We start from the raw sequence: 27,138 nt of genomic DNA, 5'->3' as shown, positions 1-27,138 counted from the left end.
CCCGGCGGGACGGGACAGGACGGGACGTCCCGTCCCCACCGCTCCCCCATCCCCCTGGCTTTTCCTTTCGGGACACTCGTGTTTGCTGTTGAGCTGAGGCGGGCCAGCCGTGGGTGAGTCCTGTGCCTTGGAGTTTTTTTTCCCTAGGGATGCAGACCAGCATAAACTCGCAGAACAACCGAGCGGTGCGTGGGGGCGGGAGCTCAGCTCCCACGCGCGATCCTGCCATTCCTGCCGGCCGTCGGTCATCCTGGTGGCCACCGCGCCACTGCCACAAACATTCGGGAGGGGGAAGGAACACAAAGCGGATTATTTAATCAAAATCAGGTCATAATTCAGTGTCCCTCCTGTCTCTTATGTCCCAAAATCTGCTTGTAAGAGTAGGCTGAGATATTACATGTATACGTCCATCGAAGCCAGTATCAGCATTTCCGCATTTCTTATAAAGTGAGGCAAATTAGTAAGATCTATGGTTTGCCAGGTTTTGTACATGTACATAGAAAAGAGCCATGCTGCTCAAATACATTGGTTCACTCTTAGGTATGGGCAACATCTAAATATACCTAGTCCTTGATCACTTTGTAACCACAGATGCAATATAGAAGTGACTTGCTCGAATGTGGCATTTGTTCATGGTTACACTTGATAACCATCTCGCTGGACATCAAAGCCCACAAGAAAAAAAGGGGAAACTAAGATGGGAGAAGGACAGAGTTCACATCGAGGCATCACATTCCAAAACAGCGAAGCTGCTATTGGAGTGCCTCAGATTTACCTTCTCCCTACCAAGCACCCTCTCCTCTGGAGGCTGCTCCTTGAGCTGCATGAACAGACAGCAGGAACACTCGCCCACGGCCCTGCTACCCCATCTGTAGCTCGTCTGTGCCACCTGCAGCACTATGTTTGGAAGAGTTTTCAGAGAGCATATGTAAAGCCACACAATTTCCTGTGCTGATGATACTTCCTTTTTCTTGATCAGTATCCAGCAAGTCATCCCAAAATCTGCAGATTGAAGAAACACACTTCCTGATTTTTAAATTTTTTTTTTTTAGCATCTCTGCCAGCAAGACACCTTTCTGCTTCTCTAGACAGCACTTTTTTCCATTCAGTCATTTACTTGAGCTTTGTCAGTGTTAAATTTGAAGCTTTGACATTCTATACTCCTGCTCCATTGGAAACCTTGCCTCACCAACCAACAGAGTAGCAGAAGTCATAGCAGCTCTACCTCTACATCCCAGGAGAGAGAGCTGCTCCCGGTCTTCAGTGCCCTGTCCAGGCAGAAAGACTTAAAAAGACATGAAGGAGTTGCCAAAACTGTCAGCTAGGGCAGTATTGTACAGGCAGTGATGAAATTCATTGATAGGTCCTCAAGAAGAGAACAGGCATTTAGATAGGCTAACATCCAAACAGAGCCAAGGCTAGAGCCTGTCAGGAATGTTCTCTGTAATGCTTTTCCATTTTGCCTGCATGTCTGAAAACTGCACAATGATATTTAGCATAGGGTAGATGCAGTTCAAGTTGTGCTACATCTTACTTAGCAGCAATCCCTTTGTACCAGCAATGTACAGAAAGGCTGGGTCCAGGCAGCATCCAAGTCTGTGAGTCCCAAGGCATTTCAGGAGAGATGCTTTTCCCACACCGGGCTGGTGCCTGCCCTCTGTCGGTGCCGAGCACAGCCTTGTCCCTTCCTCCAGAGTTGCTGCCGATGCCAACACTAGAAAATCTCAGCTGTTTATGCTGATCTGCCTGGTCTTGCAGAAATCCTGGACCAGGAACAGATTTAAGGGATATGCAAAATACTGTGCTTCTACTTCTTTAGAAGCATGCACTGACAGCCTTGTGTCAGGGCTTTTGTTTCAGGTTTAGCAAAAGCAAGTTTGCTCACACCTAGTTTAGTAATTACTTGAAGCAATAGCAAACTTCACCAGGAAAGCTTGAAGTAGCAGGTGAAGTAGAAGGGAGAGGTTGTTTCTGTGTTCCTTCAGAGCCATTAAAAGGGACTTAACAATCAAGGATATATCACTCTCTTGGCTCATAGTTCTTTCACACTCTTTTGATACTATGAGCAGAAGCAAGCCTACTAGGTCTCCTGTGTGGAGTCTCTCCCAAGATTAGCAGAGACCCTGACCCAGACACAGGCCTTTGCAGCATTATTTGCCTCATCATGCTATGCAGTAAATACTGGCAGCTATCTCTCCATTATATATAGCAGGATTAAAATAGTTTCAATTTTTTTTTCTAACATATTTTTGTTTTAGTTAAAAGTAAAAAATGCAAACCAAAACATGCTGTTTACTCCATCCTGCTCTGTTTGCTTTATGAACATTTTAATTTACTTTTTTCCATGCTTATTAATGGACTTTGTCCTGGCATGGTACCAGAAACCAGCAGCCTAGCTTCCTGTACGAAGGATGAAAAGGAGTAAATATTTCTTAACAGTTAACCAAAATATCCAAGCAAGGTGCCTCTGGCTACCTATTTAACTGCAAAGGTGTTCCTCTGAAAAGCCATATATTGCTGCTGCATCCTGAGAAGTAAATCCATTGCAAATGGATTTGCCATGGAAATTGATCTGCATCGAAGATCTGTTTCAGTACAGAAGTTTAAAGATGGACAAACCATACCTGTCTGCACCTTCTCAGGGACAGGCAGCCGCTTGGCATTTGCTCTGGAAGGGGAATGGACTTGCCTGAGAGTTCATGCAGTGACTGGTCCGGCAGGGCCCCAAGTCAGTTAAGCACAGGGTGTGTTGTCAACATGTGTTTTTATCAGTTTTATCTAAACTAGAATCAATTACCTCACAACGATTTTAATATACCAAATAGAAGAGAGATCGTAAAAGCTGGCAAAAAGTTACCAGATACTTGTTAGCTCCAGGAGGGAGCAGCCAAAGGTGATGTCAAAAAGACCTCGTGACAGCTCTGCTTAGGTGTGGGCACTTTGGAAACTCAGTCAAGCTGTAACCTGCACATAAAAACATAATCAGGATATTTATTAGCTATTGAGCATTCTGTTTTGGTGTAAGCACATGAAAAAAGCCCTGCATCCTGGTTATGTGACAAGAGCTGTGTCCACCTTTTGACCTGGGAGATAAACTAAAGCCGCTTGAGTACAACTATACTAGCAGACAGTGATGTCTCTGAAGAGGTTTGTGTGCAGTATTTTCTGAACTCTACTGGTCATACATATATATATATATTTATATACAGATACATACACATATACGTTCAAGTAGACACATGAAGACATACATAGATACATACATATATGTATCTGTGAGTGTATATATATATATATAAAACACATATATAGATACATACATATGAAGCAAACCACTGTATTTTTTACTGCATCTAGGAGATGAGAAAGTAGAATGTCCTGTGAGTACTCCATCTGGAAATTCACAGAAGCCAACAGAAGAGAAGACAAATTAGTAACCCTGGGAAGACAGAAAGACTGCCTGTAGCAACATGACTGAAGTATTTTGGCATTCTCTTGTTTTTTTTCTTTTAATATTTATTTCGGTGCAGTTGTCACTACTTGCTAGAACATGAAATGATTTGACAGCTCCTTAGGTTTTTTGGTTTGTTTTTTTTAAAAACATTTGTGTGTGGTTATTATAATTAAACCACAAGGTGAAGCTGTGTGAGATGAGGACGTAAAAAGCCACTTCTGTGGTGTTTTTATTTGGGTAGGGATTAGCAGGTTTAGTAGGTCCACAAGACAGAGTTGCATAACAGCCTTTAAGTACATAATTAAAGCTCCATTAAAAAAAAAAAAAAAAAGAAGAGACAGAACTGGCAGGAATTTCACATGCAGTCCTGCATGTGCTTTGGCACATCACAAAATAATGAAGGAGGCATGTGAATAGGAGGTAATGCCAGAGGAAAGTCCCATGGGTGCAGTAGGATGTAAAGGCTGTAAGATATTGGTTACCTGAGGTTTGGCTCTAAAGCATCTAAAGCTCTAAAGGGAGCATAGTAATGAAAAATAACAGGGATGCTGTCAAAGCACGGAATGGGAAACCCAGAGGGTGTTGGCGCCAGCAGCAGTTCAGAACACACGTATTTGTGTTTTGGCAGGACACCTAGAACTGCAGTTCTCTGCGAAAGCAGAAGAAAGGAGAAGGATGGAAGCAAGAAAAGGGCAAGAGTGGCCACAGCTGAAGCAAGGACGTCACCTGGGTCAGGGCTGCCCAGCTGGGGTGACAGCAGCGCTTGCAGCCCTCGGGGCCACGCGCTCAGCCTGGCAGAGCACCACACGTTAGGCTGGAAGTACCTCATCCTGGAAAGGTAGCAAAGGTATTTTTAGTGCCTCCAAGAGCCTAAAACAGAGCTAGGTTAGATTAATGGACATTTATGGAGATTAGCAGGAGTTAATAGGAGAGACCAAACCTCCCCACCTACAATTCCCTCCACCTACAGTGACTGCATTTTTGAGGTGATGGAAAGGGAAACTGTGTTCTGTTCGTCTGACATATTTTGAGATTTAGATAATCCAAACATTTAAATAATATGTTGAAGAAATTATAGCTGCTCCCCAGTGTTTATTAAAATATTTTGTTCAGGGAGACTCCTGCAAACATATGTCTTCTTAAACCAGGGTGCTTAAAAATATACCATTCTGTAATAATTATTATGTTCCATCATTTCTGAACAAGCTGGATCTGTGGAAAAGAGACCCTCACATTTTCTAGTTTTCACTGTTACTTGTGACACTGCCTGTGCACATCTTTATTTCTCAGCAGTTCACGTTTATTTTTCACCTTCAGAACTACAGAAAAGGGACTGTTGATTTTCAGCTTTATTTCTTTAGGTCCCAGGGTGCCTCTGAACTTGCCTAAGCAATAGTTTCAACTTCTGGTTAATACAGATGCCTGCAACTTTCCCAGAGCGAGGAAAGACTCCAAGCTTTGCAGGAAAACTTCTTCCTTACATAATTTGTGAATGCCCACAGCCTCTGCTGCCTGTTTATAAAAGATAATGAAGAGATGCTGCTTTGAAGGGGAAAGACACATTAGGAACACAAAGAGGAAGGTGAGTTTTCTTACTGCACACGTGGCAGAGGCCCTGATTTTTGTGTGAATGTCTGACACAACTTGCTCGAGACTTCAAACTCCAGGTTGGCACTAAGCAGCACACACATTTTCCAATTCAGATAGACTAGAACACTTTTTTGCACCAACATTAAGAACTCTATAACTATTCAAAATCAGCACCAATGGTTGGATTAATATTTTAATAATTACACACTTTTTACATTATGAAAATAAATCATAAATAGTGTAAAAATAATTCCGAAGATCAACTTCTCACAAGCAAGAAACAAAACCTGAAGTACAAAACTGAAAGAAAACAAACCAATATTCAACTTAAAAACACGGAGAAATTTTAATAATAAAAACAAAAGCATGCTGTTTGATTGGGTTCAATTAAGTCAAGACCAGTGGCCACAAGAAAGTGGTAAATAATAACAAATTAAAATGGGTGATTAAAATCTTGCAATTCTTTATACTACTCATCAATAGAGGTCTTGTGACATATTTACAGTGCTAAGACACTCAAAATACTTCTAGTGTTGATAATACGATGTTGACCCATGTATTTTCCCCCTAAACATTGAAATCCTTGCAAAATTACTTTTCTTTGTATTTTTATCTCTTCTACTTCATTTATGAGACCATTTGCAATACAAAAATAACGGCACATATAGATGAACTTAAAAAAGTAAAAAATACAAATAAAAATATATAATATTTTCCAAAGGAAAAAGTCAGATACATACATCTTAGCAACATTTTTAAAGTTGTGTGATATTTTCCCAAACATGTACAATAATATAAGAATATCCACATATATGTTAACAATATGTAAAACATTCTTCCACCAACCCAACTCTCCATAATACTTCAGAGAAGTGTGCAAGTACCAATGGGATCTGGGAAATTAATACAATTTCTTTTTTAAATAGAAAAAAGTAAAACACTAACGGTCCCAGGTTAAGTTAAGGCCCCCTGCTTTCAAGGAAAATTCAATTTCCAAGCAGCATTGATAATTGGATGCATTTAAAAACAAAATGAAACAAAAACAACACTCCAAATCCCTTTTAAAATACAAACTCCACTTGTTCTGTCGAGAATTTTTTTCAGAAATAATGGTGGCAGGCACTTGTTTCTAACTGCATTTAATGAATCCAACCACCACATAAAATATTTTAATAACAGAGGGTGCAAGAAAACCTTCTTTTGTACATTACAGCAACATTGACATCCATAAAAATAAATAGCAGAAAAGAAGAAAAAAAATCAGTTTTAGTTTTAATTCCAGTCACTGAAATGGAATTTTTGCAATGACTACAAATTAAACTTTCTTTTGACCACTATCTTTGCAGATGTGTTTTGTGTCTTTAGTGTGAAAATTTAGGAACCTCATTAGGTACAATACAGAGATTAAAAAATGTAATTTAAGATGGTTAAGCAGCAGAGATGAGGAAATTTGATGGGGAGAAGGGAACTTCTGCATGTCTTGAACCTCTTCATGACTTTCAATAAATAGGCTGACAATATCTCTGCAGTTCTTACTGAAGTAGTCCTGATTTAGGTAAAACCCCACTGCTGAAGGTGCTAATATTCCCCTCGTTACAAAGCATAACACCTGGGTCCTTCCTCCTGCATGTCTCAAAGAGCTTTGAAAGGAGAGGATGCATCTCTGTCCCCTGGTCCTTGCTGGATGGGGAGGCACAGCTAGGAGAGGAGCCTTGCATGGCTGAGTCAGGTTTACGATTCCAGTTCTGGGGTGGTCAATGGGACAACCGTCTCCACCTCCTATGGGGATCCAGGATCCCAGCCACGTGTTCTGGCACAGCCCCCAGCCTTACACACACCAATCTCCCCTGGGGATCCAAGGTTTGCTGCTCTCACTTGGGGTTGCTATGTCTCTCTCGTGGCATAACCAAGGAACTGGTGGTGGCATGCACCCCGTCCATGGGTGAGATGCTCAGTGGAGCCAACGCTAACTTTCCACACTGTACATCAATCTTAAGAATTATTCCTTTTCCAACTCTACACTTTACACATGTGCAGATATATGGATTTGATCATTCTGAAACTCATTCATACTACTGACACCATGGACTAAAATAATATATAAACAGCTGGATGAAGAGCATCATTCTGCTTTGCTACTCTACCAGAATATGACATCACGACCAGCAAGAAATAAAAATAGAAATCAAAAAATACATTGTATCATTGCTCTGTGATTTAACATCTCATGCTGTACCTCAGGAAAAAATAAAAAGTTATCCAAAGCATCCTGAAAGAAAGCTTTCCCACAGTCTATGAATATGAAGACAAGGACCATGTATGTCAGACATATTCCACATAGTGCTTAAAAGACTTGTGGCCTCTGTAGCAGGACTTCTCCACAATATGTTTTTAATGCACTGGAGTAACAGATAATTTAAAAATTTCATATGAAACAAATACTGAAAACTCTCAAAGAAACAAGGATTAATCATACCTGAAAAATCAGGGATATAGAAACTGTGTAGACTAATACCACTACACATTTCTACAAATGAAAAGACTGGTAGAGGAACTACTGTTCTTCTCACAAACTAAACAAAACAAATCATATCTGGAGGAATGCCACTAAAAGATAGAACAATACACTGGCAGCTCAAACTGTTAAAAGGAAAAAGATATACTAGCACCAGAAATAGTTGCTTCTTGAACAAAATAAACATACTGCAAGTCTTCACAGGGTGCTTTTCTTGATGAAATATTAAACCAAATTTTTTTTTCTTGTACTGACAATGCAACTTTTCTAGATATGGTTAACTTTCACTTCAATTCAATCTGAGATGCAAGTATTAATGCCAAATCTACGTATGAAGTTCAACCTTTCAAATTAAATGATCTACTGCTCACTCATGGTCATTTAAAAGGAATAAACATTTCATGATATTGAACAACATAAAGGCTAAAAAAGCCAAGTAAGATTATTTGGGGAAAGAAAAGTATTCCTGCCTGCTGGGAATTTAATAAAGAAATTAATTTACAAGACAGAAAAGAAAGTAAATGAAGGTGCTTAAGTGTTTCTTCAGTAGGGTTTCAGGTGTCAGGGAGTTAAAGGAGAACTGAGTTTTGACTAACACTTAACAGTAGTGTCTATAATTATTTCCTGAATGACAAAACCATGGACCAAAGCTCTGCTAGCTTTGTTGGTGCATATCGAAATGGATGCTAGAAGGGCAGTTAAAAAATATAGGTACATAATTTAAAAAAAAGAAAGTGCTAATGACAGCATTATTTATCTTGTTGCTATTTCATAAGTGAGTTGTGTTTGTGGACAGTCTCAATATGGAGTTGCTAAATCATCTAGCTAGATAATTAATATCCTTCTTGATTTTGCATGTAAATACTCTGAAGGACCTTTAAAAAACATTTCATCTTACTGTATTGATTGCCAGTATTCAATAGCTTAAAAAACATTCAGCTTCTAGTCTCCACATCTGCCATGTATCCAGCAAAATGTGCCAAGTCAGGACACTGACATGAACAACTCTTTTCTGTCAGGCAGGAACTTGCTCCTCAGCCTGCTGGATTTTGAGACATTGCTGCCTAAACAAGCAGACTGGAAGTGGCAAGTCAGAGGCTTACACTCCAAATGATTTAGAAATGATGGAGCAAGGAAAAATGTGCGTTCCAAGAAGGGCACAAGGTGCCCTGATATGAATGGAGACACGCTGTCTTCTTCAACTTTAGTTTTGGTCTACATGAAAGACAACTCTTTGAAAAATAACTAAAAACGTTTGGGATGATCCTGCTATATACATTAGGAACAGAAATTATATGAAAAGAATTTCCATCTGCCCAATATGGCACCATTTCTCACAAATTAATCTCTCAAACTAATTTCAGTGCACCATATGAAGACTCAAAATTGTAAAAAATACCTCGTGGCAAAACTACAAATGTGCACAAAATATGTATTTCTAGCAATTAAAAAAAAGTGTAGAAGGAAATGTTTCTCTAGAAAGCCATCTGAACAGAAAAGGAGAAAAATCAACACACTTAACAGCAAAGCATGGTGACAAGTGTGCAGTGATAATCACACAGAATTATTTCTCTCCAATGTTTTTTGAGCAATAATGTCCACTAAAATAACCGTAACAACATAAAAGGAACAAGATGAATGCATCATTTTGTGAAACACAAAAATAAACTCTTTCTCTTCTAGACTTAAAGGTTTCAAAGACTCGGAAATAAAAACTGTTAATACTGAAACAAGATGAATATGTGGCTTGAAAGTATTTTCTTCAATGCCTTCATGACAAACGTTGAATAGATTATTGAAATGCATTCTTTATGGCAACAGTAACAGGAAAAGGAAACAAAACGAACTATAGCTTCCAAAATCCTGTAGTGAAGTTCAGCTAGTTATGTGTAATTTAAGGTGAATAACCTGAAAACCACACCATGATACATACATCTCTGGTCAGTTCCATTGTTATCCTCCTCTGGAGGATGATCTGATTCATCCCCACCTCAAGAGTGCTTTCTCCTCCAGCAGACCCAAAATACAATATGCAGAGTACAGATACTCTGTCCATCCTTGAGTGAGGTTGAGAAGCTTCTGGTCTCAGGCGGTGTCTGCCATCAAATGATCCCTGCAGCACCTCTGTAACCTTTTCAAACAACCCAGAGAGAAGTCTGGTTTCTTCTTTAACATTCTGTCCCTCTTGAGTAAGGACTCGACAGGGCCTATTGTGAATGTCTTCATGACCGTGAGCAGGGCAAGGCAAAACCGATGCTCATCAACCCGCGGGACCCTCCTTGATCAAAGGGGCCAAGTATCCCGCGAGACTGGAAGCCATCCACCTGCAGCTGGAATGCTATTCCCCAAAAATTCAAGGCCTCTTTCTATGCTCCTCTGGTTTATCTCTTTTTAGCAATGAGCCATGGTGTGACTCCCTTGAGATGACAAAAGGAAATGACTCAGAAGCTGTAATCAAAGGTCACTCTGAACAGCCACTCATGATCACACAGCAAGCAGGTCTGGCACACAAACTCATGCTTTTAGTTCATATGAGCAGATAGGGGGTCATGAATCAGTGATGTGTTTAAGATGGACATGGAAGCCAAGTGAGTAAACTCCAACAGCAGCTGGTACAGTACATTTCATAGCATTTTGCTCTTATTTGGTCACATTTTCTTGTAAACTGGTTCATGGCACTCATTGTCCATGCATATCCACAAGCCAAAATATAAGAATTTACAGAAGAATTAGTTTCTATTATCGATCATTCTTCTGAGGTCTCTCCCATTAGAGAGACAATCTCTGCAGGTTTATCCTGCAGTTATTGTATCATCTCACTGCAGATGTAGGTGAAAAAAAATGTATGTATGGACTATTGCAAACAAGTAGAAGCAGCTACATGTAAACATATCTCAGACTTGTAAAATCAAATTTTCAGTTCTCAACTATAAATAAAAAAGTGGAGCACTATATACACAACTTCATGCTTTTAAGGTTAGATTCATCACTGCAGAGACAAAAAGAGATACAGATTAATCAAATTAGTATGATATTTCAGACATCTACTACAAATACACAGATAAGCCAGAGTTGCAAATATGCATAGTTATTTCCTCAGCACCAACTATTCTTCAGAAATAAATGCACCTGGGATTTCACTTATGCTTCATGTTTTCTGATGTATTATATGCCAGTATCCCTCCAACTATATTTTTCTGAATGCTATGTTTTTAAATCAAGCACTGTCTAGGTTAAATCTTTACTAAAATAATGTCACCAGTTAATATTGTCATAAAACACAAAACCCAGGAGAATTTATTGAAGAATAGAAAAGAAAGGCAAAGAAAAGGTCAGGATACACTGTCCTTCTCAGTATCCCAGAAAGCCAATATAATAATAGATCTACAGAAATATTTGACAAAAATGCCATATCCATTAGCTTTTATAATGAATAGGAAGCACTGATCATCCACAGAAACCAAAAATGTGTGAGTCTTCATGTGAAAAAAGGAAAGTCTTGGACTTTCCAGGAAACTAACACCAACTATTTCTACAGTAGTGCCTCAATGAACTATTCTACATAAATTAAAACATATCACATGAATACTGTCATGGAGAGGTCTGATCTTGCATTGCTTGATTTGTCTGCCTAGGAGGCTCTGAAGCGTATCTTGATACTGTTCAGTACGATTGTGACACGTATTTCCGTGTGCTAAGGACATACTGCTCCTGAAAAGAAAAAGCTCTGCCCATCCTACCTTTTGCCAACAGCCAGGCATTGGTAATCCATCGGGACCCTGTTTCAAGGGGAGTAAAAGTTAAAAAAAACCCAAACAAACAAAAAATCAAAACAAGTTCGATAGGATAGATATTTCATCTGTTAGAACAGCTGAAGCAGCTTTGACTATCTAAAAAGTAGCTAGCAGTTAACTTATTTCCTCTTATTCTCCAAGTGAAGGAAAAGCCAAAGGCGGGAAGGTTTACACTGTAAATACATACATGCACTTCTCTGCTATGAAGATTTGTTTTTCTCTAAATCATTAGAACTTCTTTATCAGTTTTTCACTGCTGTTAGAGCCCAGGTTACATGTTATTTTAAATATAATCTCTTTTATTTACAACAATCTTTATCTGAGTGTACAAGATCAGTGAGAAAAAGAAATACTATCACTTTTATCTGGAGAGTATTATGTTTTATGGGCCCCTTGTACAAAGGTCACCCTGTGATAAGACAGCTCGAATGGGAGTAGGATCTTTTCTTTTCACTTTCAATATTTCAAGTTTTTGAATGAAGCAGTGAAATCTTAAGGCCTGAACATACCTTGAGAGCCACAGAGGAAGAAAACATCAGCGGTGGGAGCAGGGCAGCACAGCACCACTGATTATTTCAGTGCTTGGACAGTATGGCCATCTAATTTCTTCTCATGTTATTGAAAGTCATTCTTTTTCTGCTTCCACCCTACCTTCATGTATCTCCATGCATCCAGTAAGATCAGAGCCAGCTTTTGACCAGAGTCATACTGGTTTTCATGGATCTAATTCCAATTAACGTGGCTGTCTAAGCTTTATTCAGGGAGTTATATGCTCAGAATTAGGAGCACATACAATGTAACTAGACTATGCATAAGCAGAAAAAAAAAATCAGGCCTTCACATTTCTTAGAATTTAGAATATGAATACTTAATGTTAACCTACATGTGAAGGTAATGGTTAATACAGATTTTTGAATATACTTGACTGTGGTCTGATGTGAATGACTTGCTGCCTAAACAGGAGACAGTGCTGCATGCTGAACAGCTTATTTTAGCAATTATCTATGAACAGAATGTTTTTTATCAATCGATGATTGTTAGTAAATCTTCAGATATAAATGGTAATACAGAGACAGAGAAACATTTTTAAATTACAAAAGCATGCTTGATTATCCCCAACAAAATATGAGATATGGTTACCATTAATTGAAAGCAAACAACATGGACTATGGAATAATCTTAATGGACTATGTATTTACAATCAAAAAGCAATTGACTTCAAATTAGAAGTGCTACAGTCAAAATAAAACCTACTTAATTAAACATTCATTTCAGAGAACCGTGCTTAACCACCAAACAATATCAGAACATGCAGATCACATTTTACTGTGAACAATTAAAAAGAAAAGCCTCCTTGTATCTTTAGGAAATGTGTATGTACTATTCATTTGGGGTTTTCTTTCTTAAATGGAAAAGAGTTCCAACTTACTTTACCACTAAATAAAAATAATTGTTGCCAGATTGGTACAAGGGAGAGGGTCAAGAAGTAGCATTTTAGTATAGGTGGGAACTTGAATTCATGCTAGCATAGGGTGGGGAGTGTTGTGTGTATTTCAGGAAGGTAAGTTCCAAGGGTAAGACCATTAAATTGGAGACATTAAATAACAAAGACATTGAGGGTTTGGGCTGCAGACCGTTATGTTCTTACAAACATCAGGTAAGCTTTTTATTTCCAGATGTGTTTGAATACTCTGATGAACAGGCCAGACACCACAAACATTACTTGTGGACGGTCTGGAAGCCAAAGCTCCAGCTTGGCTTACTGGAAACCTTGATTTTTAGAAACAGTATTTACATCCTTCTGTTTGTGACTCTCATTTTGGCCAGCTTGTGAAAACATGCCCCTTAGATGGCATGGATATGGAAGGAAGACCAGGGTGCAGAGTAGCTATGGGACAAGCCAGGGTGTGCAACTGAGCCAGTGCAGACAGAAGTCATCAGACTTGATTAGAGGTGAACGCTGTGCTGGATTTCTACAACTTGGGTTCAGGGTGAGTAAGGCAATGGGTATTTTGCGAGTAAAGTAACAAACCAATGATTCTCAGAGAAAATGTAGGAAGAACACAAACTTATAAATTACCATGTGATGTGGCAGCAAATTGCTGAGAGTTAGGCTTAAGGTGTCAACGTGTTCTCTCATTGCAGTTATGATCACTTGAAGCAGCTGGTTTGTTCATGCACATGCATGTGTTATGTGAAAAATGTAAAGTCAGCTCAGAAAAACATTACTTTACATCAAGAATGGCTGACTACAAACAAAGGAACTGCATGCAGGGTTGGTAGGAAAGAGAAATACTGTACCAATTGGCAAGGGGCATCCAGCCCATCCAGGCCAGGCTGGCCTGGCTCCCCCTTTTCCCCCTTAATTCCACGGAAACCCTGTTTGTAAAGATTAACTTGCAATGTTACTGTCAAGGAAAGGTCTTCAGTATTGACTTAAATGGAGTGAACAAAAAACAACAGGGAGGCAAGAGGAACAAGCTGACTGCTTATGATTTAAACCTGTGTGGCACTGATTCCGGCACATTCCAAATCTGGCTCCTTTCCAAAGTATTTTGTAGAAAAAAATAATAAAAAAAAAACAACAAACCAAAACCCTACTATCCAAACCTCACAAACTTAGCCCAAAGGTTTAAAGTCTGGTGCTTTAAAGCAAATTAGGAGGTTTACACACAAAATTTGCTCCAGAATTTGCACTTGAGATGACGCTGTGTTAAAGGGTGACAGGTTACACAGTAGCTGGTGCTTGTTCCTCTCCCCTCATTTCTTATTCCATCAGTTTACAGCAGGATGACTGATCTTCCAATACACAAGAGACGTACCAATGGGCAAGGTGCATCTAATCCAGGAGCACCCTGTTCTCCTTTCTCCCCTTTAGGCCCTTTTTTGCCTTTCTTTCCCTTTTCCCCCTGTGGATACAACGGTTTGGATAAAACAAGTTTCATTCTTTTGAAAACAAATAAAGAAATATTGGGTTTAAAGTTTGGGTTTTTTCTTTTTAAGCCAATGGAGAGCTGAAAGGACACTTACCACTGTGTTCTGTTTTGGATGGTGCATTATGTGGAAAAATAAATTATATGATCACAAACAAGAACTGCAATCAGTCTCTATTAGTTTGTGTTGGTATTTCATATCAGTATTATGAATGTTTTGAAACCTAGAACAGAGCTTGAAATCATTGATTTCTTGAGACAGAGGCAAATCTGGAAATCCCCCCAATGTGCAGTCCAAAATAAGAGGTGTCCTATTTTGGTAAATGATAGCACTGAAGGGCACATGCTCACTAAGCTGAACTTGTCAGCTTCCTGGAGGATTTGCCAATAGTCAGAAGTAACTCTGGGAGAGCAGAATCCATCAGCAGAGTATTTTGATAAAAGACCTGTGGCACAGAGGCTTCATAGGGATGGTTGACTCAATTCCATCAGCTTCCAGGGTGTCACATCAAGGGTGAACCTGGCCAGGAGCATCCTTTGCTTACTGACCCTCTGCACTCTGGTAAGAGTTTGGAATAAATCCTGTTCTCTGTGGTGTCCATAGAAACCCACGGACGTCACTGAGGGTGCACTGCTGTCACTCCAAACACAACATGACCATTTCAAACCCTGTTACAGGAATCAAAACACTCGAACTGCTTGATGGAGAGGTGCTATGACACTTTCAACAATTTCATATTGTCCTGGTATCATAAAGTAATCAGAAGTGATAATTATTTATTTAAGCATTTCAACATTCAAATATTCTCTCTGCTGCAGGCAATGTTTCATGTATTTGTTTTACAAAATTCAGTACTTTGATTTCACAGTGAGTTTTCTTTTTAAATGCGAAACTTCCAATGCTTTAGTTCTCATGGAAATTAGTTGATTCCCCTCAACAAAGCTACCTCCAAAGATGACCTCACCTTCAAGCAGCATAAGAGGTTTAGAGTTCATTTTATAATTGATTTCACACCAGTTGATCACAATGGTAAATGAGTTTCAGGTTGCTCTCAATTTCACAAAAATCAAAAAGGGATCACTTAAAAAAAGCGAATTGGACTAGCATTGTAAAAAATGGGATAGGAAGGATGAGTAAATCAGGATATCACAAAGAAATGGGAAAAATAGTCATAGGAAAATTAGTATAACATCTGAGAACCAGCAGGTGAGTTTGTGGCTATTGGGAGGATTTAACTTGTGAGGAAAAGGGTAAAAAAGACAGAGGAATTGTAAGGAATGAGGGTAGAAGGAGAAGGAAGGAATGCCCCTTTGGAAAGACAAGATGGATTTTGGTGAAGCATATTAATAAGACATTTAACTTGTTCCACACCAGTACAGAAAGACTTAATCCGTTAACAATAGAGAAAAATAATTTTTATGCATTAAAAAAATTATATAGATAATATTTTAAAAAGGAAGGTAAGCAGATTAGTAATTGAATATAACAGCATACTTGACACATTTAAATCAAACAAAATGTTCCATTAACAAAACATATTGCATCCACGTCACGATAGAAGCAAAGTTACTTGTTTATCTTTTCTGTGTGCCAAGAGGTCACAGGATAATATTTGGAAAAACAGCAACCCAAACATTACCAGTCCTTACCACATGGTAGGATTGTGATGTAAAAAAAATCCTCACAAGACAAGAACCATAAATTGGCTACATTTCCATCTTAAACCTACAGAGATGACAACGTAACAGAGAAACCCAACAGCTTGGGGTCACATTTTGTGCTATTTGTGCTCAGTGTAGCACCAATATCTTTTCAGTGAGTGTATGCAAGCACAGAGCATGTGCTTGCACATTTCAGAAAAGGATTCTGAAAATGAACAGTACAGTTTGGTTTCTGACTCTTTTTTAAATCTTTAGGATTTTCATTTCTTTGACTTCTTGTTTTATAAGCCAGCAAGTAACTATTTTCAACTTCCAACTATTTTCAACTTCTCAACTTTTTGCAGGCAGATCTATGATCTTATGCAAACCAATGAAGCAGTCACTTGTGTAGAAAACAGTCTGAATTTCCTGGGTACTTTACTATTTTCCACAGACTGAGTTCTTTCTTTTTAATCTTTGATCTTTACCCCTTATGCTGAATTATAGAAACCCACAGGAGTTATGGGGATTCTATATATGATGAGGATTAGAAAAAAATTCCTTTCTGTCCTTCCTCTGTGCCTAGAGAAACAAAAAGCTGTGACACTTCTGCAACAACATTATGACTGGAACAATCTACAATCCTCAAACGCACAGATTTTCATCAATGCAGAGTGTACAGGAAAAGGATAATGCCTTTTCATCCTCTGCTCAGACACACCATACTCCTCTGTCAAAATTCATAACAACTGTCACAACTGTGCATATGGGACCAGGGGCCACTTCCCTCCTTTCCCCACAACACAATCTCTAACTTCTGTTAGAGCTCATTTGTTTTTGAAAGGATTTTTCTTCTGTTCATGCAGCTTGAAAATACAAACCATTTTTTGTGATGAGTGCTCCTGGACTATAATTTTGTATGAGTAATTACAGCTAGAACACTTAAAAAATATTTTTACAGCCATATTAAGAAGGCATAGTGCAAACACTGACTTGCTATCACTGTAGTAGAACTACTGATGGGTTAAAATACAGGTCAGCAGTCTAGGACTCATCTCAAACTTAAGAAGTAAAGATTTATTCCCTGCATGTCTATGAAAAAAAAGTCACTGGTTCTCTTTAGAATGTTCATAATGATACGTATTTTTGCAGTGCAATTTAAGTTTCTTAACTAGAAACTCACTTAATCTGAATTTGTGTGATGTCAGACCAATAGCCAATACTGTAAAAATATTTTTAAAAAAGGAAATCATAATCTGTATGGTCAACTTGTCTATCTGTTATTACAAAAATGGTTTATCTGTTGAAATGGTGCTGTTACACCAGTTTGGTCACATAAGGAAAACCGCCAGAACACAGAAGACTTGTCATAATGAGAATCTGGATTAATTGCATTACTTTGTGTCTTTTCAGGGTCAGCTTTCTATTTCGAAAAGGAACTATTGATGCAGCTAAAGTAATTTCGGTGAAGTAAGTTTGTTTGCATGACAGAAATATTCCCTAATCTATGGGAAAAATTAGTTTAAACTGTGCAATGGAAGTGTCTTCCACAGAGGTCTCCACTACATCTTCCCTGACATTTCACTGGGAAAGGCCTTCCTTTGCCTCCTTGTTTTCCTCAAATACCCTGGGAATTTTTAAGGCAGGTATTCAATCTCCATTTTTGCCCTACAGACTTCCTGTCAATCCTCTTTCTGGAAGTCAACAAAACAGTGTTTTTTGAAACATGTATCAGAACTTGCTAACTACTTCATCCCATGCATTCTCCTCAGGAAACAGGGTTTTCCTTTTCATGAATTTTTAGGGAGATGGAGAACCAGAGTTACTGGGAGATGTGTCCTGCAGCCAAAATCACAGCTGACCTCTGAAAAGGGTGTAGCCGTGCCACACACCATTCCCATATACAATTCCCTGACTCCTTTGCAACTGGAAATCCCATGTTTGACTTATCTAATCAGTCACTGGGAATCACAGACTAATATCTAAAAAGAAGCACACTGGACTCTGGAATAATAAAACATTTTTACATCCTGAGTGCTGAATCTTATCTGTTCCATTTCCACATTATTTTGTATAAGCGAACGTTTTTACCAGCTTTCCATCTTTTCTTCCAGAAATCTTCTGGAGCTATGGTGGCTGAAATTTGTCTGCCTATCTGCTTTAGATGTACATGGAAAAACAGAAAGTCTGGCTGAAAGGGAGTTCTAGAGGTGGCCTAAGATTCCCATTGTGAGCAGGATGATTCCTAACCCTAGGTCAGATCAGATCAGACCAGGCTGACCAGGTTCTGCAGTGCTCCTTGGGCAGTGGTTCAGCCCTCTCTCTGGACTCACTGTCCCAGTGCTGTGCTGTCCTCCTTGTGAACAATTGCTCTGAACCTCTCAGGAGCACCTTGTGGTCCTGCATTTCTCCATTTGCCATTACCCAGAGGAGTTTTGTTCTATCATCTTTTCATCTCCCAAGTAGTACCTCCTCCAACCTCTGCTACTGGTTGTGTTTTGCCCTAGACTCCTGCCAGGTCAGTAACCTTCTTACTCTCTGATTTTTTCTTGAACTATGAGGCTCAAAGGACCATCTGCAGTATTGAAGCGACCTCAACGGAACTGATTAGAGAGGCATAATTACTTATTTTTATCTTTCAGACACAACTCTTCAAATGTATCCCAGAGTGAGAACACAATGTTAAGCTCATTCTGTTTGGCACTTGCTGTAACTCCCACTTAGCACAAAGAGCATTTTGACCATCACCTCCCTGAGCTGGCAGTTATCAGTTTTACCTTTTGGCTGATAGCAGCTCTCAAGGAGAAAAGCTCTTCACTGCTGGCAGACAGACCTGTACTCCAACAGCAAGCAAGGGCTCACCACTCATTGTGATTACTCTGCCAGGTCAAACACAACCTTTGTAATACTCATGGAGTACTTGCTTAAACAATTGTTGTTCTGCAAAATTAGTACTTAACCAGTGATCTCTGAGCTCAAAAGAAAGAGCAATATACCAAGGGACAAAAGTTAAGGATGAATTTCATAATACTCTATTCAGTGCTTTCTTGGGAAGTGTTTTGCCTAACCATATTAAGAAATGGAGATGAACTATAACCCCCATGGTGACTTTTTAGCCCTGCTTCTTGTTTAGGGCACCATAATGAGAAATTAATCTAGCCTAACCCTGCATGTGTCAGCTTGACAAAAACATTTGTCTGACCTAGAAAAATAATCTGTTGTGTGTATGGAATTTTACATTAAGTGGCTTGGTGTGAATTCTAATTCAGCAATTTTAGCAACTGGGCTTTGATTGATATGAATGGAAAAGATTTGCTTAAGAAGCTTCTCTACACACATTAAGTCCTGCACTGCTTTTTGCTAAACAGATTTCCAAGTCACTGTGTCTGGACACTGAAAATGAAGTCAGGGTTTTTCTGTTAATTCACTGTCTACCAGAATGGTAGACTATATGATTCAATTTCAATTCACAAGTATCACCAAGTCCTTAATCGCAAATAAAACATTGCCAAAAATAAAAATTTTAACAGTTCCTGTCTTAGCCATTTGGTGTGGGACAGGTAGCAGGTACAGGCATACTACACCAGGATCAACCACTAGTCTGCAAATACTGCCAGGGAACACAGCTGGGCTCTGCAGTATAAAATCACTACCACATTGACTAATGTCTGTATTAAATATTTCAGGACTTTCAACAAGTGCAGGACGGATTGGAAAAAATGAGCCTAAAATAAAAGGGCTGTGCTTTGGGACATGTTGATATTTCTGATCCCGTACATATATTTTTGTGATTTTTCATGATTTTGCTCTAGCGTGTATCTGTGATTTGCCTTTTGGCACACAGTAAAAACAAAAATAAGTTTTAATGGGACAATTTATAGCATAGAGACAGCAGAATTGATTAGCTGAGGAATCAAGCAACAGTTAATAACACTGGTCACCTTTTCTCCCTTTTCTCCTATATCACCCTTTTCTCCTCGAGGACCAGGGAAACCCTATAAAAACAAAACGGACAAAGATAGATTGACTTTTATTAACATGCAGATTTAAGTTTTCAAATACTCTTGGAAAACCTAAAAAGATGATTTCACTACGTGCTCTGTACATATATGTGTGTTATGTGTGGACATGTGCATGGACACGAGAACATATAAGACGAATAAGTCACAGAGTTTGGTAGAGACATTTTGGCAGCTACAGAAAGAAATCATACCACTCAAACATCAAATCATCCATGCTACATAGCATATGTGCATTCTGAAAAAAAACTCCTCCAAGTTAGGGATTTCAGTGTAGGACGACAGAAAAAGACTTTCAGTAAGTCTTTTTTGAATGCCGAGGAAAGAGCCTACGTTTTGAAACATATTCCTTACAGGCTATGGAATAATTCTCTTTAATTAGAATAAATTTAGTTAACTAAGTGCTAAGTGACTCCTTGTTCTTCTACAAATGAGTCATCTGAATAGTTTCTTAGCAAGCATTTTTTCAGCCTACTTACACCCAAAGGACCAAGTACTTGTATTGCTAAGCACTACTATCTGGTGGTGCCTGTCAATAAGGGATGTACATTGCACAATCTTTGTCCTCTACCGCAGAGAAAGAGCAAACGCAGCATTCAGCACATTCTGCAGGTACTGCACGCACTCTAAAGGGCAGCAAAGGTGCTGTGCTCCCCAAGGGATTTCTTGGCACACTCTTACTGACCCCGAGAGTGCCCTGGTCACACACACATTACTTACATCAAGGCCAGGCTCGCCGTCCTTGCCCTGCCAAAGAACCACAGGAACTTCATTAGCTTCCCTCAGACAAGGACACTGCTGCCCATGTTTAACATTTCCAGGAAGTGATAACCTGGCTGCAAATTTTTGCTTGACTGTAAAATTTTGTTTGCAGGCAGATTCCAGGAGCACGCTAAAAATACAGTAAAAACCTATAAAATTTTATTTTTAGTTTGCAGGAATGGGAAACAGAAATAGGATTTAAAAAAATTCACTCACAAAAGTGACTCTCACATAAAAATGTGTGGCAAACTAATTTAACACTCCATGGAGCCTGAAAACTGTCTCCAGCCACTGACTCCTGATCCAATTAAATGGATCCAATTAAACTACAGGTCTGTATTCCAGCTTAAATTAATGAATCAAACAGATTAGACTGGAGAGGGTACGGAAACACTAGAAGTCTCCTGGAAAGGCTGGTTTTGCCTGGCGAAGCACATTTACATGACTTTCCTTGTGTCAAAGTACAGAAAAGATGTGTATATGTACACACCTGACCCAGTCATTAGCAGTGTAAACAGGGAAAGTCAACTGATTTTATTTGGGATATCCTTGTCAGGCCAAAGGAAGCTCTCTCTCATATTTTAGAAACGGATAACATAATTAAAGTTATTTATTTAAATCAAATAATTTCCACCTATGAATAAGCAGCAATGAAATTCTCACATTGCTTCTGAGTAGATGGCAAAGAAATGAAAACAAAATGGGTCTCTGAAGTAACAAACAAAACAAAAACATAATGGCAAAGAAACCTTGCAGTATGGAAATCCAAGCAGCTTACTGACATTAAGAAATTCACAGCTTTCCACAGTTACTCCTGAACCCCTGCCACTCTCACATGGCCCCCAGGCAGCTGATGGCCAAAAGCTGCTGAACCAGGAGCATTCTGCATCTTCTCTCTCTTGCTGGTTCATGTCAGGTCTGTTTGCTTATGTGCATGGGTAGAAACCCAAGAGTGTAATACAGACCATTGACCTTGCACTGTCAGTGTTTATTATCAATCTCTGCCTCTTCCAACTAATTTTACTGCAAGGTGAAAATCAGCCATAAAGCACATGAAGTTTAATCAGGGAGGGATGAAAAGTGCAGTGTGTACAAACTCTGTGCAACTTACAGGCAAGCCATATGGTCCTCTGGGTCCAGGGTCACCTACAGTTCCCTTCTCACCCTAAGAAAAGATTGCAGAACAAGCAAACAAAAACATTGGCTATCTTAGAAATTATCTCTACCAAGTGGTTTAGGTTAAAGTTTATGCATTCCTAAGTATTTTGAGTGAAAAATATCCAAGCTCATTTATTTTTATTAAATGCTTAAGGGGAGAAGGTGTCTTATTACTTTCTAGGCAAAATTTTTTATGCATATGATATCTCATTCATTTTTAAATACATGAGTAACTGAAAATATGTTTCAACTGAACACACACCAGTGTCAAGTTTAAGCTTTTAACAGCTTAATGTTGCTCTCAGTAAAAATCCAAAGCTGCACTGAAAACCAACGATATACAGCATCAAGCTGTATATATACACAGCAGCTGAGATGCAACACAGTGACAGGCAAAAATAGTGTGTCAGTCAAAGCTTGATTTAAGTAGGCAATGCTATTAACAGTGACATTGTGAAGATTATCCTAGGCACAGTGCTGTGTTGCTAAATCCTCTATTGGATTCTAGATAAGTGATGTAAATACCCTGGTTTATTAAAATCAAAACTACTGTAATAATATGCAAGACAAAAAAGTACAGAGGTTACCCCACAAGTCTGATCTCATTCTGCACTAAAATCCATGGAAAAATTATCAGTTTCTAGAGGGGTGCTGCCAAAGTCATTTTGCAAGCTTAATACAGGATAAACTTTTCCAAATGGAATGGAATTTCAAGGCGACAAATTTCAGGCTGACAGTAATAATCACCTTTGCTCTCTAATTGTTCTTTATCAAGATTGATATGAAGTTAAGCTTCCCAAGCTAGCCAGGACTAGCCCATGTAACTGCAAGCACAGGTCCCTGAGAGCTTGGTAGGGAGTCAGGGCTGGGAATATGGCGTGGAAAGCAGTCTTGTTTCAGACTGTGGTGTTCTTCTGAATTAAATCCATCAGAAAAGCATTTCTCTCTGGAGAGAACTAAACTGCCCCCTTGAACTAAATTTGCTGCAAGAACTAAACACAAGACCTAAACTTGCTGCACTTATGCTTGTGAGATAATTCTCTGGACAACATCCTCTGGGTTATTTACTGCTTATTATTAATTTATTAATGACTATAATTAAAAGCACAAGACAGAGATGTTGATGTGTAGCTAATAAATAGCGGTGATTATTGGCACAGCCAAGTACTTGGCACAGCTCTGAAAATGGGCTGCTATGTCTAAATTTCACTGACTGAATTATACAAAAAGGCAGGCACCAGAACAAATGGGACCTTAACCTGTGGTTGAATAATCCCAGCAGTAAGGAATTTATCAGAGTAACTGAAACTGGATCTGTTTTAAATACTTTATATTTTTACATAGGTGGGCACTTGTTTTAGTCTAGAGGTAACGAGATGTGCAATCTGAGCAGAATTTAAGCTGGGTGCCCTGGCAGGACAATAGGAAGTATTGGGAAGTAACAGCTGATTTTCAAAACAATAAATCCCTTGCAGCTATAAAGCTTTCTGCTAAGAAGAAACTAATGTGCTGAGCTATGTAGGTAAGAGGTACAAAAGTCTCTGATCAGTACTTCAAATATGTTAAGACAACTTAAGCATCTTTTTTTCTTTAATCTTCAACAGCAAGATGACTGCTCAAAGTCCTCTCAAGATAGGCTTATAACATTGCTAAACAGATGGCATACATAAAGAAACTGAATGCATCAGTCTAGGAAATAATCTCATCTGTTATGTAAGAATAAATTTGTAGAACTGTATCTCAGAAATTTTTGCCTCCAATACATAGCACATGCTGAAATATGTTTGGAATATCAGATGATGTCCTGAGTCTTCATGGATTATATAAGATTGATGGACTGTCATGAGCATACTGCCCTCAACCATCACAATTTCCTTCATGATAGCAGATACTGGCAAACTTCAAGACTTTAAAACAAAATTTTTACAAGACAATCCATCAGTGTCCAAAGAATAGAAACCATAACCTATGTTTTTGCCTCCTATTTCACTTCAGTCTCCTGAATCATAGACAAATACGAGTTACAATTTGCATTAATAAAGCCGAATAATCTGTTTCTCCATTATGGTAGATAGGGAGATTTCATAGCACTGTCATGGTGAGCAACATTTTAATCAAATTAAAGAGAATGCACTTTACCTGCTAGTACTAATTGTATGTAATGATGACAAGTGTTGCACGGGCTACACATCTGAAAGCCAAAATCAAGCTCAAAACAAAGTCCTTGTCATCAATGAAAAAAATAAAGGAAATATCTATTTCCAGCTCTCAGATTCCTTTAGCTGATCAATAAGCTGGATATGTATTATGCCTGTCATCATCCTTGAGGCTTACATGTTCCCTTTCATCTTCAGTAGTAGCTGAAGATGTCTGTTTTCCAGTGTTCTATCATTATCCTTTCTCTCAAGACAGTATGGAAGTGAAAATAAGGTACACAGTCAGATTCAAAGGCCTATTATGACCTACTCCACCATTTAATAAAGATGGTCTCAGTAAAATCTCTCTAAGCACCTGGCAAATGTTATTCCAATAGCTGAAAATTAGTAAGAACTACTAGACATTGGCCTCATAAATTATATTCATTCACATTATTAATTACGCTTTCAGTTTCTACTTAAAGCATAAAACCATATCATAGTGTCATGATTTTCTTAGTCTACCTTGTCACCGTCTAAACAGACTTCATATGAAGATGATCTGACATTTTCTATTTTAAGAAATAGTTAATTGAAAATCAACAACCCACTCTAATTTGCATAACATGTTCTGTCTCACAGTAGTAATTCAGCATCACCTCGAATGCAGCCTGTGCAACAATGAATTCATGATTATTCTGTAAAACAGCCCTAATGCCCTTGTAGATTTATATATTATTTATATATTATGATGTATATTACTATAATATATAATATATATTGTTATATAATAAATGAGGCCCTATCCAGTGACAGTGAACACTATGCACTGTTTTTAATTAAAAAGTGAAGTCTGAAATCTGCAGACAAAAATGCTTCCTTCCTGTTTTCACATAAACAAGTTCGACAGTTGCAAATGCAAGTTGTAAAACAGCATTAAATGATAAGATTTGTTATTTAAATAATGAGACATATATCAACACTGTTCACCTGTTACATAACTATGCTACAAACAACTTCTCCTCCCAGATGGTATTGAATAATTAAATGAACAATTACAGCAATAATCCTGCTGGTTGCCTGCTTGGAAAAAACCTTCCTTCTGTCTTGTGAACCTCCTCCCATTCATTTAGCTCCAAAGAAAATGGTGGGTGTGTAGGAATTTTCTGCACACCTTGCTCTCTATTTTTATGAAGTTCTCCTTCTGTGCTCATGAAATTTCTGACTTACATCACAGCAATTCCTATCCCCTTTGTAGCTACTGCTTTTCAACAGCTACAGTAGGGCTTATTAGGGCTTACAGATCCAGCTGTATGACTTCTTATGACCTTGCATACCCTCACAAGAAAAAGGTATTACTAGCTCTCTTCCACAGACAAGAAGAATAGTTTGTATTATATTTCATTGTCAAAGACATTTCAACTGATAGAACACATGCATGTTCTTCATCATAAAAGCTCCTAATTCAAGAATAAAATATTCAAATATTTTTATATACCTCTACATACATATCTCATCTAAATAATTTACTTAAGATTAGAGGATATTAAAGCATATTTTCACAGAACTGACAGAATATACATTTTGTCCTAATTGAAGAAAAAGAAGAATTGACTCAGAAATCCCCTAGAAAAACAGAAAAAATACTCAAGTCCTTCAGGCATGTAGCTAGCCTGAGTGGTAGCTGCAGCCTACTGTAATTTGGACTATGCTGCATGTCTTGTATTTATCCCTCAACACACATCTCTGTAAAAACCCATCTTACCTTTCTCAGATGAAGCTAACTGGACCTCTGCCACGTGGCTGTGTCCTTAATACAGCTAGTCTGAGGTTGTTTTAGCACTGTTGTTTTGTTAAAGTGAGGAAGTCAAAGAGACAAAGTTCTGCACTGCCAAATCCTTGGAGGTTTTAGTTAGGGTATCATCTTCTGGTTTATTGTATAAGTTGATGGTTGTATTGTTAAAGGTGACAGGCTCATAGTTAGAGTTCCTATCCTATTTTCACTGGAGAAAATTTACTGTGAATACTTCAAATTAAATAGCAGAGGGGCTCCTATCTTCTAAGCTTAAAAAAAAAAAAATTACAGAGGCTGGAGATATTTTTCCTGGATACAATAATTTGTATCACAGAGGAGAGAAATACTCTTCTTTTTTTTGCCATTGCATTCTTATATAATCAGATCACACTATCTTCTTTTGTACCAGTTTCTTCTCTCAATTTACACAACAAAACGAAACCAATGAAAATCATGTTCTGTTTGTGGCACTGTGAGCTAGAAAGTCCAGTCAATTTCTTACTGATCAGTCATTTTAAAATACCAGCTCCCCTGAAGTTAATGAGTCACAATGTCAACCTCAAACAGATAAATGTGTGTGTAACTAGGACGCACATGCAGCTCTGGGCTGCTCCTCTACAGGTGAGGTACAGTTCTGTTCTGTAACATCTAGGCACAGTATGAGTCCTCATATGACATTTGTCCATTGTGGCAGTCACTCTGCAAGAAGAAGCACATAGAACATATACTTACTCTCTCTCCTTTGGGACCTGCAGGGCCATGGGGACCAACTGGGCCATCTATACCCTACAAAAAGAAACAAAGAGGGTAAGAGAGAGGGCTTGTTCTTAAAACTATTTAGTTTTAATAGCTGTCTTGTACACAAAATCTAACATGGAATCAGTCTTGACTGGTTGAAAATTTGTATTTAATTGTGATGCAACCTATTTGGCTTTCAAAACTCCACCTATAACTTCTCCTGTTACAAGGCTGAGTGTCTTTCTTCTGTTTGGTGTTCACTACATCCACGGAAGGAATCACATATACAAAGATCTTGAACTGATTGGAAGAAGATGGAAGGGTCAAAAAATGATTTTAAATTATTATTTTATTTTTAAAATTGATTATTTTTTAAATTGAAATGTCCATCTGTAAGATGGACTTACCTATTGCAGTGATCATGAGAATCTTGCTTCCAAGATATAACTCTTTCACTGCATAGATTTCTTTATCATCAAAGGAAGCAAAAGATTTAACATCTATGATGTGTAATATAACAACGTCTGTAGATGAACCCCAGCACATCTGCATCCCCTTCACTGATTCCATATTAGCACTGAACAGCTATGTTCTCCTGTAAACT

At 38.4% G+C, this 27,138-nt stretch overlaps 1 protein-coding gene and 1 long non-coding RNA gene across 6 annotated transcripts in view; one reads left to right on the top strand and one right to left on the bottom strand.

Moving 5' to 3' along the window:
* The first annotated feature begins 11 nt into the window (after window positions 1-11).
* LOC106854417 (uncharacterized) lies at window positions 12-6,304 on the top strand. Its single transcript, XR_015803291.1, has 2 exons — window positions 12-113; window positions 4,083-6,304. It is a non-coding gene; the product is annotated as an uncharacterized LOC106854417 (long non-coding RNA).
* COL25A1 (collagen type XXV alpha 1 chain) overlaps window positions 5,225-27,138 on the bottom strand; it is a 126,318-nt gene continuing 104,404 nt past the window's right edge. For 2 of the 5 annotated variants that reach the window (XM_088163846.1, XM_088163849.1), the window contains 7 exons: window positions 26,529-26,582; window positions 21,820-21,873; window positions 20,667-20,693; window positions 19,869-19,922; window positions 14,176-14,262; window positions 11,300-11,338; window positions 5,225-10,548 (listed from right to left, as the gene is read on the bottom strand). In XM_088163846.1, coding sequence (XP_088019972.1) covers window positions 10,546-10,548; window positions 11,300-11,338; window positions 14,176-14,262; window positions 19,869-19,922; window positions 20,667-20,693; window positions 21,820-21,873; window positions 26,529-26,582 — 318 coding nt within the window. In that variant the 3' untranslated portion in view covers window positions 5,225-10,545. Of the gene's footprint in view, window positions 10,549-11,299; window positions 11,339-13,654; window positions 13,733-14,175; window positions 14,263-19,868; window positions 19,923-20,666; window positions 20,694-21,819; window positions 21,874-26,528; window positions 26,583-27,138 lie in introns of all 5 variants that reach the window. The other 3 variants (XM_088163848.1, XM_088163850.1, XM_088163851.1) reach the window with 3 other exon arrangements.

Source organism: Sturnus vulgaris, chromosome 4 (genome assembly GCF_052056855.1).
Source record: "Sturnus vulgaris isolate bStuVul1 chromosome 4, bStuVul1.hap1, whole genome shotgun sequence".
Classification (NCBI taxonomy): domain Eukaryota; kingdom Metazoa; phylum Chordata; class Aves; order Passeriformes; family Sturnidae; genus Sturnus; species Sturnus vulgaris.
Note: the sequence above shows the minus strand (reverse complement) of the source record. Positions and strands in the feature narration are given on the sequence as shown.